The 13,166-nt window shown below is 59.0% G+C and overlaps 1 protein-coding gene across 1 annotated transcript in view; it reads left to right on the top strand.

Annotated features, from left to right (window-relative positions):
* The first annotated feature begins 4,348 nt into the window (after window positions 1-4,348).
* NEGR1 (neuronal growth regulator 1) overlaps window positions 4,349-13,166 on the top strand; it is a 204,159-nt gene continuing 195,341 nt past the window's right edge. Inside the window, exon 1 of the mRNA XM_058843215.1 lies at window positions 4,349-4,706. Coding sequence (XP_058699198.1) covers window positions 4,537-4,706 — 170 coding nt within the window. The 5' untranslated portion in view covers window positions 4,349-4,536. The remainder of the gene's footprint in view (window positions 4,707-13,166) is intronic.

Below are 13,166 nucleotides of genomic sequence, written 5' to 3'. Positions count from 1 at the left end.
CCTGGCAGGATGGACACTGTCCTGGCAGGATGGACACTGTCCCAGTGCTGTGTCCTGGCAGGATGGACACTGTGTCCTATGCTGTGTCCTGGCAGGATGGACACTGTCCCAGTGCTGTGTCCTGGCAGGATGGACACTGTCCTGGCAGGATGGACACTGTCCTGTGCTGTGTCCTGGCAGGATGGACACTGTCCCAGTGCTGTGTCCTGGCAGGATGGACACTGTCCCTGTGCTGTGTCCTGGCAGGATGGACACTGTCCCAGTTCTGTGTCCTGGCAGGATGGACACTGTCCTGGCAGGATGGACACTGTCCCAGTGCTGTGTCCTGGCAGGATGGACACTGTCCCAGTGCTCTGCTCACAGGCAGCTGCCAGCCCAGGGGCACACTGCCTGTTGCCCATGATCTGTTCCCGAGGGGAATGCTGGCTCTGGGACACAGACCAAAAGCACTGAGCCTCTTGGAATTTATTTTTGTCATCCAACTTCCATCTTGTGTCACCAGCGGGAGGGAACGGGTGCAGGAGAGTTAAACACACAGAAGGAAACCAAGCAAAAAGCCAAGTGTGAAGTCTGGGAATCAGTCTTGAGTATTTGTGCAAACTGTTGAACGAATACTTGCAAACAACAACTAAATTTAGCTTTTTGAAGTGGTTCTAAACAAAAATACACAGCTGAATTACCAGGAATTATCATATGGCGTTAGCAGGGCTGGGTTTGAGGGACCTGGTGCAGTCAGAACAAGCTGAAGGGTCCTGCTGGGAAGGGTCCTGCTGCCCTCATGGGGGTGTTTGCTCCAGAGACCAGTGAGCCTGAGCTGGGGCAGCAGCCCTGGGCTTGTCCCCCTGTGCTGGCACTGCTGGGCACCTCCGGGGCATCGGGCACAGCCTGGACTCCATGGGCTGGCAGGGCTTTTCCACCTCAGGCATTCTGTGAAACACCTCTTCTGTGTGTGCACACATCTTGTGTGAGATTTCCCCTCTTTCATGCTTTATTCCCCCCCCAAATTCTTCCTGGGCTGAGGGAGGAGGTGGGGCAGATTCAGATGAAAGGATTCACTCTCCAGCCCAGCCCTGACTGGCACAACTGCTCTTGCCCCCTGCCCTGCTCATTTTAACATTGATCTGCAAATAACAGGAAAGGCAAGACAGGAATCTGAAAATGAACAAATAAAAAGCTTCATCTTTGCTATTGCTGACTGAGATTTGCAGGATCTTTTGCTAAGTGACTAAATGGTGCTGGGGAGATGTCTTTTGTCCTGCTCATTCAAAGAGGAACAAATTATTTGTTTGTTAAGGTCAAGCCAAAGGAACATCACTGGACTCATGAAAGGTTCCAGAGCTCTCTCTGAGGTTAGAGCTGGGCTGTTCCACCCTGGCTCTCTGTGGGTGAGCTGAGCCCAGGATGGAGCAGAGCACTCAGTGGCAGCTGTGGGAAGTTTGTCCCATCCAGGTCCCAAATCCCGTGTGGCTCCTGCTCTCGGTGGGACCCCCAGAGCTCCAGTGCTGTCCCCCCCAGGCTGTGGGAGAGCTCTGTGAGCACAAACCAGCGTTTGCTGGGTGTTCTGCCTCAGGAGTGAGTGCATTTGGCAAATGTCTGATGAGCTGTTCTCGCTTTCCCGGTCTGCCAGGGGAGGAACCGTGTTCCACACAGAGCTCTGCCAGAGGAGAGTCCACTCTGCTGCCTCAGAACCCTCCTGGGGCACACTTAGAGCTGTGGAAATGGAATTATCCAGCCTGGGTACATCCCACAGGGGCATGGAAGGAGGAGCAGAAAGCCTTGAGGAACAGGGGTGGGGGTTTTGCTGGTCCCCTTGTGTTGTCACAGCCCTGTCTGGGTTCTTGGAGCCTTGGACCTTTCCGTTCCCAGCTGTTCTCTGGGGGATGAGTTTGGCTGCTCCCTCCAGCAGCTCCTGGGTCTGGAGAGGCCCTGGGGGAGGTGACTGGATCTCTGGGTGGGTGCTGAGGGGTGGGACAGCTCTGTTTGTGTGCACAGCATCGTGTGGCCAGGCAGCTCCTGCTGGCACAGAATTGTTCCTGATCCACTCCTGACACTCCACACTCAGCTGCTGCCCCGTTCCAGGCTGTGTGCCCTGGCCCGTGTGTCCAGGGCTAAAGGAATTGTGTCCAGGGCTGAAGGAATCATGTCCAGGGCTAAAGGAATTGTGTCCAGGGCTAAAGGAATTGTGTTCAGGGCTAAAGGAATCATGTCCAGGGCTAAAGGAATTGTGTTCAGGGCTAAAGGAATCGTGTTCAGGGCTAAAGGAATTGTGTCCAGGGCTAAAGGAATCGTGTCCAGGGCTAAAGGAATCGTGTCCAGGGCTAAAGGAATTGTGTTCAGGGCTAAAGGAATCATGTCCAGGGCTAAAGGAATTGTGTCCAGGGCTAAAGGAATTGTGTTCAGTGCTAAAGGAATCGTGTCCAGGGCTAAAGGAATCATGTTCAGGGCTAAAGGAATTGTGTCCAGTGCTAAAGGAATTGTGTCCAGGGCTAAAGGAATCATGTTCAGGGCTAAAGGAATTGTGTTCAGTGCTAAAGGAATTGTGTCCAGGGCTAAAGGAATCGTGTTCAGGGCTAAAGGAATCGTGTTCAGGGCTAAAGGAATTGTGTCCAGGGCTAAAGGAATTGTGTCCAGAGCTAAAGGAATTGTGTCCAGGGCTAAAGGAATTGTGTTCAGGGCTAAAGGAATCGTGTCCAGGGCTAAAGGAATTGTGTTCAGGGCTAAAGGAATTGTGTCCAGGGCTAAAGGAATCGTGTCCAGTGCTAAAGGAATTGTGTTCAGGGCTCTGGGCAGTGCTGCCAGCCCCTCTCTTCCCCCTCTCCCCCCTTCCCAAGGAAGCTCTGTAGCACCGTGTGCCGCAGGAGAGGGGCACAATTCCCTTTTGTGGACACTCGAATTCCTCCTGGCAGCTGCAAACATCTAAAGGGACGTGGTACCGCAGGGAGAAGCTTCCAGGAACGGGGATCTGGGTTTGCTGAGGGAGCGAGTGGAGGGAGCATCCTGATTATCGTCTCTTTTAATTGGAATATTCCACTCCCAAATCCTTCTGATGCAAAGTGTGGCTGGGGAGGGAGGGCGCACAGAGCCATGCACGCCCTGGCAGGGGATGAAAGGGAGATGATGGCACAGGGACAGTGGCACAGAGGGGCTGTGGGAGGGACAATCGGGACATTGTGTGGGCCAGATGTGCCTGACTCACTCTGGGAACAGCCCCAGTGGAGCAGCCCTGCAATTCCTGCTCTTGTGCAGCCTCTCTGCAGCTCCAGAGGAGAGGAATTCCTGCAGGGACCCCGGCCAGGCGCAGCCGGGGCTCTGCTGCTGAAAGCTGGACCTGGGCAGTGTTTAACCTGGAATGTTTAACCTGGAATGTTTAACCTGGAATGTTTAACCTGGAAAGGGGAGTCTGGGTAAACAGAGGCAGCAAACAGAGTCCCTGCTCCGTGTGTTTGCCACAGCCTGGCAGGGTCTGTGTGTGTGTGCTGGAGAGGACCCCGGGAGAAAAGAGGCTGCTCATTCCTGGCTGTCTACAGGGAGCTCAGCTGCCGGGGGATTTGGGCTTTTTTGAAGGTCTCTGAGTGTCCCAGTGGAATTTTAGGAAATAATCTGTCAGTGCATTTATGTTCCTTGGTGAAAGGCTTTTGATGCTCTGGTGGAATCTGTCAGGCAGGGTCTCCGGATGCCCTGCCGGAATCTTGGGGGAAAATGTTGCTGGTTTATCCCTCCTTAGCATGAAGGTCTCTGCCTGTCCTGGTAGAATTTTGGGAAGTAATCTGTCAATGGATTTTTGTTCCTTGGTGAAGGCTTCTAAATATCCCAGAAGAATCTTTCAGTGGATTTTAGGTCCTTGGCAAAGGTCTCTAGATGCCCTGGCAGAATTGTGGGAAATAACAGATCTGTGGGTTTCAGCTCCTTGGTGAAGATCTCTGAATGTCTTGGGACAATTTTAGGAAATGATCTGTTGGTGATTTTTCTTTCTTCTCGGTAAAGGCCTTTGGCTTTCCTGGTAGAATCTGGGGAAACAACCTGTCAGTGGTTTATTTGCTTTTTGGTGAAGATCTCTAGCTTAGAGTCTTTTTTGGTTTGTTTTTTCCTAGGTAGACTATTAGGAAATGGGAGTGCCAGAGTGGGAACCGTCTGTTCCAGAAAGGTCTGGAGCTTCCAGCAGGTCCCAGGGGCCCGTGGCCGGTGCCGCTCCCAGCGCGGCAGCCCCGGCGCTGCTTCTCGCTCCGCTCCGTGCGGGGTGGGTGTGCCGGGGCTCGGGGGGGCCGGGATGCCGGGGAGGGCGGAGCGGGCGGCCCGGCACGGAGGGCCGAGCATCCCTCCGCCGCCGGGCCGGTTGCCAAGGCGACGGCTGCGTGGCAACGGGGCTGGCAGCGGGGACCGCCCGGCGCCGCACGGAGCGGAGCGGGCGCGCTCCCTCGCTCCTCGCTGGATGCTGCGGCGGCCGCCCGGGAGCAGCCGCGCTCCGCCGAGCCCAGCCGGGGCCGCCCTTCCCGGGAGCAGCCGCGCTCGCTCGCTCGGGGCCGGCGCGGAGCGGAGATGGTGCCGCTGCTGCGGGCCGCCGGGGGCTCCCACCCGTGGCTGCCCGTGGTTTTCCTCGGCCTTTGCTGGCTCCTTCCTCCCGGGAGATTCGCCGCGCCGGGCGGGGACTTCCCGGGCTCTGCCGTGGACAATCTGGTGGTCAGGAAAGGGGACACGGCCGTGCTGAGGTAGGAGGAGGCTGCGGGCGGGAGGGATGCGAGCAGCGAGCGCCGCGGCTGCCGCAGCATCCCCGAGGAGCCCCGGCCCCGGCGGCTTCGCTGCGGCGGGGCTCGGCCCCGGGGATGCTCCGGCGATGCGGGAACCCGTCCCCAGCGGTACCCGCAGCCCTGCGGCTCCGGGCCGCTCGCCGGGCCCCGGCGTGGTTTCGTTCCGCGGTTTTGCCCTTTTTAAACTCTATTTCGGAAGCCCTGGCTGCTGCTGGAAGTTTAGAAATGGGTTGTTGGGGTGAAATGATGCGGGTTTGGCTCCCGACAGCGGTCCGGGGGCTCTGCGGAGCGAGCGGCGCGGGGCTGTGGCAGGGAGAGGACGATTAAACCCTGCCAGGAGCGCTACCATCGGGATTATTTATTTTGATACATAGTTCTGTATTTGCCCACGATTGGAACGCTGGCTCCACGCCACGAGCAGGTTTTGTGCTTCCCGTGGCTCTGTTCCTGCCTCTCCTAATGGACCCTGGGCTCCCGGATCTCCTCATCTCTTGGCTGGAGCAAAATTTGTTTACCAGCACTCAGACACCACAATGGACTGGAGCCTTTCGTTCTGGTTTGTGTTCTGCAATCCTCTGCCTCGATTTAATCGTTCCTCCAGCCCCCACTGTAACTTTTCATCCATGTGTTGCACTTTTGCCTTGATCCTGCTATAGTTCAAAACCCCCATTTTCTCCTTCTCTGGAATTCGGCTGCAGTTGGTTGAAGCTCCTGGCTGGTGAGAAATCTGTGATTTCATTAGCAGCACCTCTCAGCTATGAAGTCTCTGGCTGCACTGTTTTTGTTGGGCTGCCACAGAAATCTCCAGGTTACAATGCATTTTATCCACAAGCATTTTTAATGATCCGACAGTCTGCTGTGAAATGCTGCATGAGGCATTTTCCGTAGGGATCTGGAAGCGTTTTTAGGCTGCTCCTGTTGTAGTAGCTCCTGAAAATACAGTAGATGTCTATGTAGGGCAGCTGACAAGTGGTTTTTATGTGTACCTCAATTATCCTCTGTATTTTGAGACGTGCTCAGGTCCTCGTGCTTTCTGTGGCACAAATGGAGAATCAAAGGAAATAAGAATTAGAGAGTGGTTCATTTGTAGTGTTGCAGGGACAGAAACTCGATGTTTTCCCGGGCTGTTAAGCCGTACCCGGCCACTGTTCACCGCTGCTGGATGTGGATGTGTTTGAGCTCCCCTGTGCAAGGGCGGTGTGAGCTCCGCTGGAGCACATCCCGCTCCAGGCCTGGCCTGGGGCTCGGAGCTGGGAGTGTTACGGGAATGAAATGGGAGCTCTGGGCTGGCAGCACCTCCTGGGTCGCCCTGGGGAGGGAGGGAAGGAGGGAGGGAGGGCCCGAGTGTGCTCCGTGCGGGGAGGCAGCGGACGCTGGCAGCGCTGCTGAGCCCCGGGATGCTGGAATGTTGTGTGTGTGTGTGCTGCAGCTGCCTCTCACCCCTCGTGCCTCAGCTTCACTCCTCTCATTTCCCGTGCCCTTTAAACCCGGCCTTATTCCGTTCTAAGCTGGCAGCGTGGAAGGGGCAATGCGGGATCGCGGTGGGGGAGATGAGCAGCAGCCCCAGGCTCCTCATCCCGAGCCTCGCTGCCCATCAGCTCTGCCCCTCGGAGGCTGTCTCTGCTGCACGCTGGGGCTGTAAACACAGCTCGGGGTGCATCGAACTAATTGCTGGAGCTGTTGGAGGCGGTGGAAATCACCCTTTGTTTAAACACGAGCTCCAGCGAGCTGGGAAAAGCCCTTTGGGTGCTGAAAATGGAATTTGTTGCTCCCAGCTCCGGAGCCAGCTGAGCTCAGCCCCTGCTGTGCTCTGCAGCTCCCGGGCTGTCCTGGCAGGGTGGCCGGGGCTCCCTGGGGCCAGCACGTGTTGATTGTCCCTCCCTGCTCCGGGTTCATCCTCCCGGTTCATCCTCCCGGTTCATCCTCCCGGTTCACCCTCCCGGTTCACCCTCCCTCTTCATCCTCCCGCTTCAGCCTCCCGGTTCATCCTCCCGGTTCAGCCTCCCGGTTCAGCCTCCCGGTTCATCCTCCCGGTTCATCCTCCCGGTTCACCCTCCCGGTTCATCCTCCCGGATCACCCTCCCGGATCACCCTCCCGGTTCATCCTCCCGGTTCATCCTCCCGGTTCATCCTCCCGGTTCATCCTCCCGGTTCACCCTCCCGGTTCATCCTCCCGGTTCAGCCTCCCGGTTCATCCTCCCGGTTCATCCTCCCGGTTCACCCTCCCGCTTCAGCCTCCCGCTTCATCCTCCCTCTTCATCCTCCCGCTTCAGCCTCCCGGTTCATCCTCCCGGTTCACCCTCCCGGTTCATCCTCCCGGTTCAGCCTCCCGGTTCATCCTCCCGGTTCATCCTCCCGGTTCACCCTCCCGCTTCAGCCTCCCGGTTCATCCTCCCGCTTCATCCTCCCTCTTCATCCTCCCGCTTCAGCCTCCCGGTTCATCCTCCCGGTTCAGCCTCCCGCTTCAGCCTCCCGCTTCAGCCTCCCGGTTCATCCTCCCGGTTCAGCCTCCCTCTGCCAGCCAGGGCTCCTAAACACCCGGCCGTGGGTGCGAGGACAGCCGGGCTTGTGTCTCCAGGACAGCCCGGTGTGTCCCCGGTGTGTCCCCGGGACAACCCGGTGTGTGTCCCCAGTGTGCCCTGATCAGCCCGGTGTGTGTCCAGGACAGCCCGGTGTGTTCCCGGTGTGTCCCGGTGTGTCCCCGGAGCAGCCCGGTGTGTCCCGGTGTGTCCCGGTTTGTTCCCGATGTGTCCCGGTGTGTCCCCGGAGCAGCCCGGTGTGTCCCGGTGTGTCCCGGTGTGTCCCGGTGTGTCCCGGTGTGTTCCCGGTGTGTCCCCAGGACAGCCAGGTGTGTCCCCGGTTTGTTCCCGGTGTATCCCGGTGTGTCCCGGTGTGTCCCGGTGTATCCCGGTGTATCCCGGTGTGTTCCCGGTGTGTTCCCGGTGTGTCCCCGTGTGTCCCGGTGTGAGTTATTGCCGGAATACGGGCGGCACTGCCGTGCTTTCCGTGCCTGGAGGGGCTGAGGGTGATTGCCGGGCTGGGGCTGTCCCGAGGCTGTCCCGGGGCTGTGTCCGGAGGTGACAGCACCGGGGATGGACCGGGGGCTGTGCCCGGAGGTGACAGCACCGGGGAGGGACCGGGGCTGTGCCCGGAGGTGACAGCACCGGGGAGGGACCGGGGGCTGTGTCCGGAGGTGACAGCACCGGGGATGGACCGGGGGCTGTGCCCGGAGGTGACAGCACCGGGGCTGTCCCGGGGCTGTGTCCGGAGGTGACAGCACCGGGGATGGACCGGGGGCTGTGGCCGGAGGTGACAGCACCGGGGATGGACCGGGGCTGTGTCCGGAGGTGACAGCACCGGGAATGGACCGGGGGCTGTGTCCGGAGGTGACAGCACCGGGGATGGACCGGGGGCTGTGCCCGGAGGTGACAGCACCGGGGATGGACCGGGGGCTGTGTCCGGAGGTGACAGCACCGGGGATGGACCGGGGGCTGTGTCCGGGGGTGACAGCACCGGGGATGGACCGGGGCTGTGTCCGGAGGTGACAGCACCGGGGATGGACCGGGCTGCCCGCTGGGACCGGGGACAAGCTCTGACTCTCGAGTCCTGCTCTGTGCTGGGAAGGGGCAGAGCTGAGTCCGGCTCAGGGTGAGCTGGATCCCCGCTCTCACTCCAGGGTTTCGTTGTCTCGCCTGAGGATGAGGAGCAGAGGCTCCTTGGACTGCTGAGGGTTTCAGGAGAAGCCTCTGTGTGCTGACACCAAGTTCAGCTCCCTCACTGGAGATGGTCAGTTGGTGTGTCAGAGCAATCAGTGCTCGGGTCACACACACAGAATGTCCCTGGTGCTGCAGGGGCACCGTGAGGGTCATTCCCTCCCTGTGCCAGTCCCGGGGACACCCCCAGCCTGCTGCTGCTGCTCACCCAGAGCCACCCTGACCCCCCGAGGGGCCCTGCTGGTGCCTGGGTGGCACAGGGGTGCTGGCATTGTCCCAAGGGTGGCACAGGGGTGCTGGCATTGTCCCAAGGGTGGCACAGGGGTGCTGGCATTGTCCCAAGGGTGGCACAGGGGTGCTGGGATTGTCCTGAGGTGACCAGGGGTGGCACAGGGGTGCTGGGATTGTCCCAAGGGTGGCACAGCAGTGCTGGCATTGTCCCAAGGGTGGCACAGCGGTGCTGGCATTGTCCCAAGGGTGGCACAGGGGTGCTGGGATTGTCCCAAGGGTGGCACAGGGGTGCTGGCATTGTCCCAAGGGTGGCACAGCGGTGCTGGGATTGTCTGGAGGTGTCCAGAGGTGGCACAGGGGTGCTGGCATTGTCCTGAGGTGCCCAGAGGTGGCACAGGGGTGCTGGGATTGTCCCAAGAGTGGCACAGGGGTGCTGGGATTGTCTGGAGGTGTCCAGAGGTGGCACAGGGGTGCTGGGATTGTCCCAAGGGTGGCACAGTGGTGCTGGGATTGTCCCAAGAGTGGCACAGGGGTGCTGGGATTGTCTGGAGGTGTCCAGAGGTGGCACAGGGGTGGCACAGGGGTGCTGGAATTGTCCCGAGGTGCCCAGGGGTGTTTGGATTCTCCTGTGGTGTGCAGAGCAGCACTCCCCAACCCCAGTCACGGTGCCCACGTGTCCCTTCCTGAGGGACTGATGGAGGAGAAGGTTTGCCAAGGATGTCACTGGGCACCTGCTTTGGTACAGAAACTGCTCAGCGTGGGGATTTGAAAGAAAACCCCTCCTTACCAAGGAGTTCTGTCTGTGATGAGTTATTTCTGCAGGCTCAGTAATTAAAGTTTGCTCCCCTTTGTTTGGTTTCAATGGGTGATGGATCCCCGCAGTCCCAGCGCTGTTTGTGTTTGTTGAAGTTGTAAGGAATTCTGTCACTAACGCACTTGTTTTGCATGGCAGAATAATTTTGGGAAGCCGTTGATTCTCAGCAGTGGAATCCCATCCTGCATCCTTTCTGTATTCTTCCCAGGCAGCCGGTTAAGGTTTTATGAGAACACACGAGGAAGGAGCGAGCAAGCTCTAAAAACACGGTTTTATTAAAAGAATAAATTGCTGCACCGTGGACTGGCAGGAGCTCAGGAACCGGGCTGTGCTTCCAGAACCGGGCTGTGCTTCCAGAACCGGGCTGTGTTTATTTCCAAAACCGGGCTGTGCTTCCAGAACCGGGCTGTGTTTATTTCCAAAACCGGGCTGTGCTTCCAGAACCGGGCTGTGTTTATTTCCAAAACCGGGCTGTGCATCCAGAACCGGGCTGTGCTTCCAGAACCGGGCTGTGCATCCAGAACTGGGGCTGTGCTTCCAGAACCGGGGCTGTGCTTCCAGAACCGGGGCTGTGTTTGTTTCCAGAACCGGGGCTGTGCTTCCAGAACCGGGCTGTGCTTCCAGAGCCAGGCTGTGTTTGTTTCCAGAACCGGGGCTGTGCTTCCAGAACCGGGGCTGTGCTTCCAGAGCCAGGCTGTGTTTGTTTCCAGAACCGGGCTGTGTTTGTTTCCAGAACCGGGGCTGTGCTTCCAGAGCCAGGCTGTGTTTGTTTCTAGAACCGGGCTGTGCTTTCAGAACCGGGCTGTGCTTCCAGAACCGGGGCTGTGTTTGTTTCCAGAACCGGGCTGTGTTTGTTTCCAGAGCTGAGCTTCCCTCCCTGCTTTGCAACCCTTTGCAAGGTGCCCCATGAGGAGGATGCTCTGTGAGGAGGGGGATGCCCCATGAGGAGGAAGATGTCCTGTGAGGAGGAGGATGCCCTGTGAGCAGGGGATGCTCTGTGAGGAGGAGGAGGATTCCCCGTGAGGAGGGGATGCTCTGTGCTCCAGCACATCCATCACCGCTGGCAGAGCAGCGGCTCCGGGACAGGGGGATGCTCGGAGAGGTGGCAAATGCAGAGCCCGAGGCAGGGAGCTGGCAGGGGCAGCCTGTGTCCCCCTCCCCTGTCCCCTCCTGTGTCCCCCTCCCCTGTCCCCTCCCCTGTCCCCTCCCCTGTCCCCTCCCTGCCTGCCCTGGAGCAGGGCTGGACACTCGTGGGGAGCAGAGGCCGCCTCTGGCTGGGAGTGACTGCTCCCCTCTCGTGGGGTGTGCAAGGGGATGTGGGGAGGACAGGAGAACTTGTGTCAGGGTGTGGGATGGGGATGTGGGGAGGACAGGGGAACTCACGTTGGGATGTGGGGAGGACAGGGGAACTCACATCAGGGTGTGGGATGGGGATGTGGGGAGGACAGGGGAGCTCAGCACGGCAGGAAGGGGATGGGAGGACAGGGGAGCTCCCCTCAGGATGGTGTGGAAGGGGATGGCAGGACAGGGGAACTCATGCCAGGATGGTGTGGAAGGTGTGGGGAGGACAGGGGAGCTCATGCCAGGATGGTGTGGAAGGTGTGGGGAGGACAGAGGAGCTCCCCTCAGGATGGTGTGGAAGGTGTGGGGAGGACAGGAGAGCTCAGCACGGCAGGAAGGGGATGGCAGGACAGGGGAACTCATGTCAGGATGGTGTGGAAGGGGATGGCAGGACAGGGGAGCTCATGTCAGGATGGTGTGGAAGGTGTGGGGAGGACAGGGGAGCTCCCCTCAGGATGGTGTGGAAGGTGTGGGGAGGACAGGAGAGCTCAGCACGGCAGGAAGGGGATGGCAGGACAGGGGAGCTCATGTCAGGATGGTGTGGAAGGGGATGGCAGGACAGAGGAGCTCATGCCAGGATGGTGTGGAAGGAGGTGTGGGGAGGACAGGGGAGCTCAGCACGGCAGGAAGGAGATGGGAGGACAGGGGAACTCATGTCAGGATGGTGTGGAAGGAGGTGTGGGGAGGACAGGGGAGCTCATCCCAGCAGCCAGACGCGTTCCTGCTGCAGCACAGGGAGGATCAGGAATGGGCTCTCGCCGCTGGGGCTCTGGGGGAGCAGGGACAGTCAGCACTGCCTGCACAGCCAGCCTGGAGCCCCTGGGGATCCGAGTGTGTGGAGCTGCACATGATCAAAAGGGGTTTTCTAGCGAGTAAAGGTTTTTATCGTGCGTTTTGTTTTCCTCAAAGCTCTCAGGTAATGAGAACGAGTCTAAGTGGGAGTACCTTTATAGTACCTTTACGTTGTGTCAGCGCAGCAAATTGGGCTTTAGAAGCTGTCATGGCTTTTAAAAAAGCAGCAGAGCTTTTTAGCAGTGTGTGCTTGTGGAGTTTAGGGAGCGTGGGCTCTGTACAACAGCGAGTGTTCTTTGCACAAAGGGTTAAACCTGGGGCTGGGTTTGTCCAGCTGTGTTGTCAGTGTGTCCTGGAGCAGAGGTACATCAGTGTGTCCTGGGGTACATCAGTGTGTCCTGGGGTACACCAGTGTGTCCTGGGGGTACATCAGTGTGTCCTGGAGCAGAGGTACATCAGTGTCAGTGTCCTGGGCTGGGGTACATCAGTGTTGGTGTCTGGGGTACATCAGTGTGTCCTGGGCTGGGGTACTCATGCAGGGACAGTGTCCCTGTGTCCCCAGGCAGGGTTGGTGTCCCCATATCCCCATGCAGGGACAGTGTCCCTGTGTCCCCAGGCAGGGACAGCGTCCCCGTGTCCCCATGCAGAGACAGTGTCCCTGTGTCCCCATGCAGAGACAGTGTCCCTGTGTCCCCATGCAGGGACAGTGTCCCCGTGTCCCCATGCAGGGACAGTGTCCCCGTGTCCCCAGGCAGGGTTGGTGGCCCCGTGTCCCCAGGCAGGGTTGGTGGCCCCATATCCCCATGCAGGGACAGTGTCCCTGTGTCCCCATGCAGAGACAGTGACCCTGTGTCCCCATGCAGGGTTGGTGGCCCCATGTCCCCAAGCAGGGACAGTGGCCCCGTGTCCCCAGGCAGGGACAGTGGCCCCGTGTCCCCATGCAGGGACAGTGTCCATGTGTCCCCAGGCAGGGACAGTGACCCCGTGTCCCCATGCAGGGACAGTGGCCCCGTGTCCCCATGCAAGGACAGTAGCCCCGTGTCCCCAGGCAGGGACAGTGGCCCCGTGTCCCCAGCGTGCCCAGGGCAGTGCCAGCACCAGCCATCCCCTGCAGCCTCAGGGCTCTGTGTAATCTCATGGATTTATTCTGGGAGCTCCCTCTGGTAATTCCCGAGCTGTGGAATCCCAGGGATTCCCGGGGCAGGTGGGAATGGCTGTGGAGCCTGTGGGGCCAGGGCACCTCTGACAAACAATCTTTGCATCCAAAACAGATCAGCTCCTCAGGAGGGTGTGGGTGCCTAATTAATATTTCAATTACTGAGGGGCCAGTGACTTTTGGAGATTGGGATTTACCAGTTTTGCCTTCTTTTCCAAGAGGAGCCATCCTTTATATCTGAGAGCCTTTGCCTCAGGTGGGCTGGGAAAGCTGTGCCAGACATCCATCCACTGCCATTTGTGTTACTGAGAACAGAACACTTGGGAAGGAAGTTCTGCAGCAGGGGCAGAAGGGGTGGACAGTGAGTTTATGCA

This window comes from Poecile atricapillus, chromosome 7 (assembly GCF_030490865.1).
Source record: "Poecile atricapillus isolate bPoeAtr1 chromosome 7, bPoeAtr1.hap1, whole genome shotgun sequence".
Lineage (NCBI taxonomy): Eukaryota > Metazoa > Chordata > Aves > Passeriformes > Paridae > Poecile > Poecile atricapillus.
This window is presented reverse-complemented; position numbering and strand designations above follow the sequence as displayed.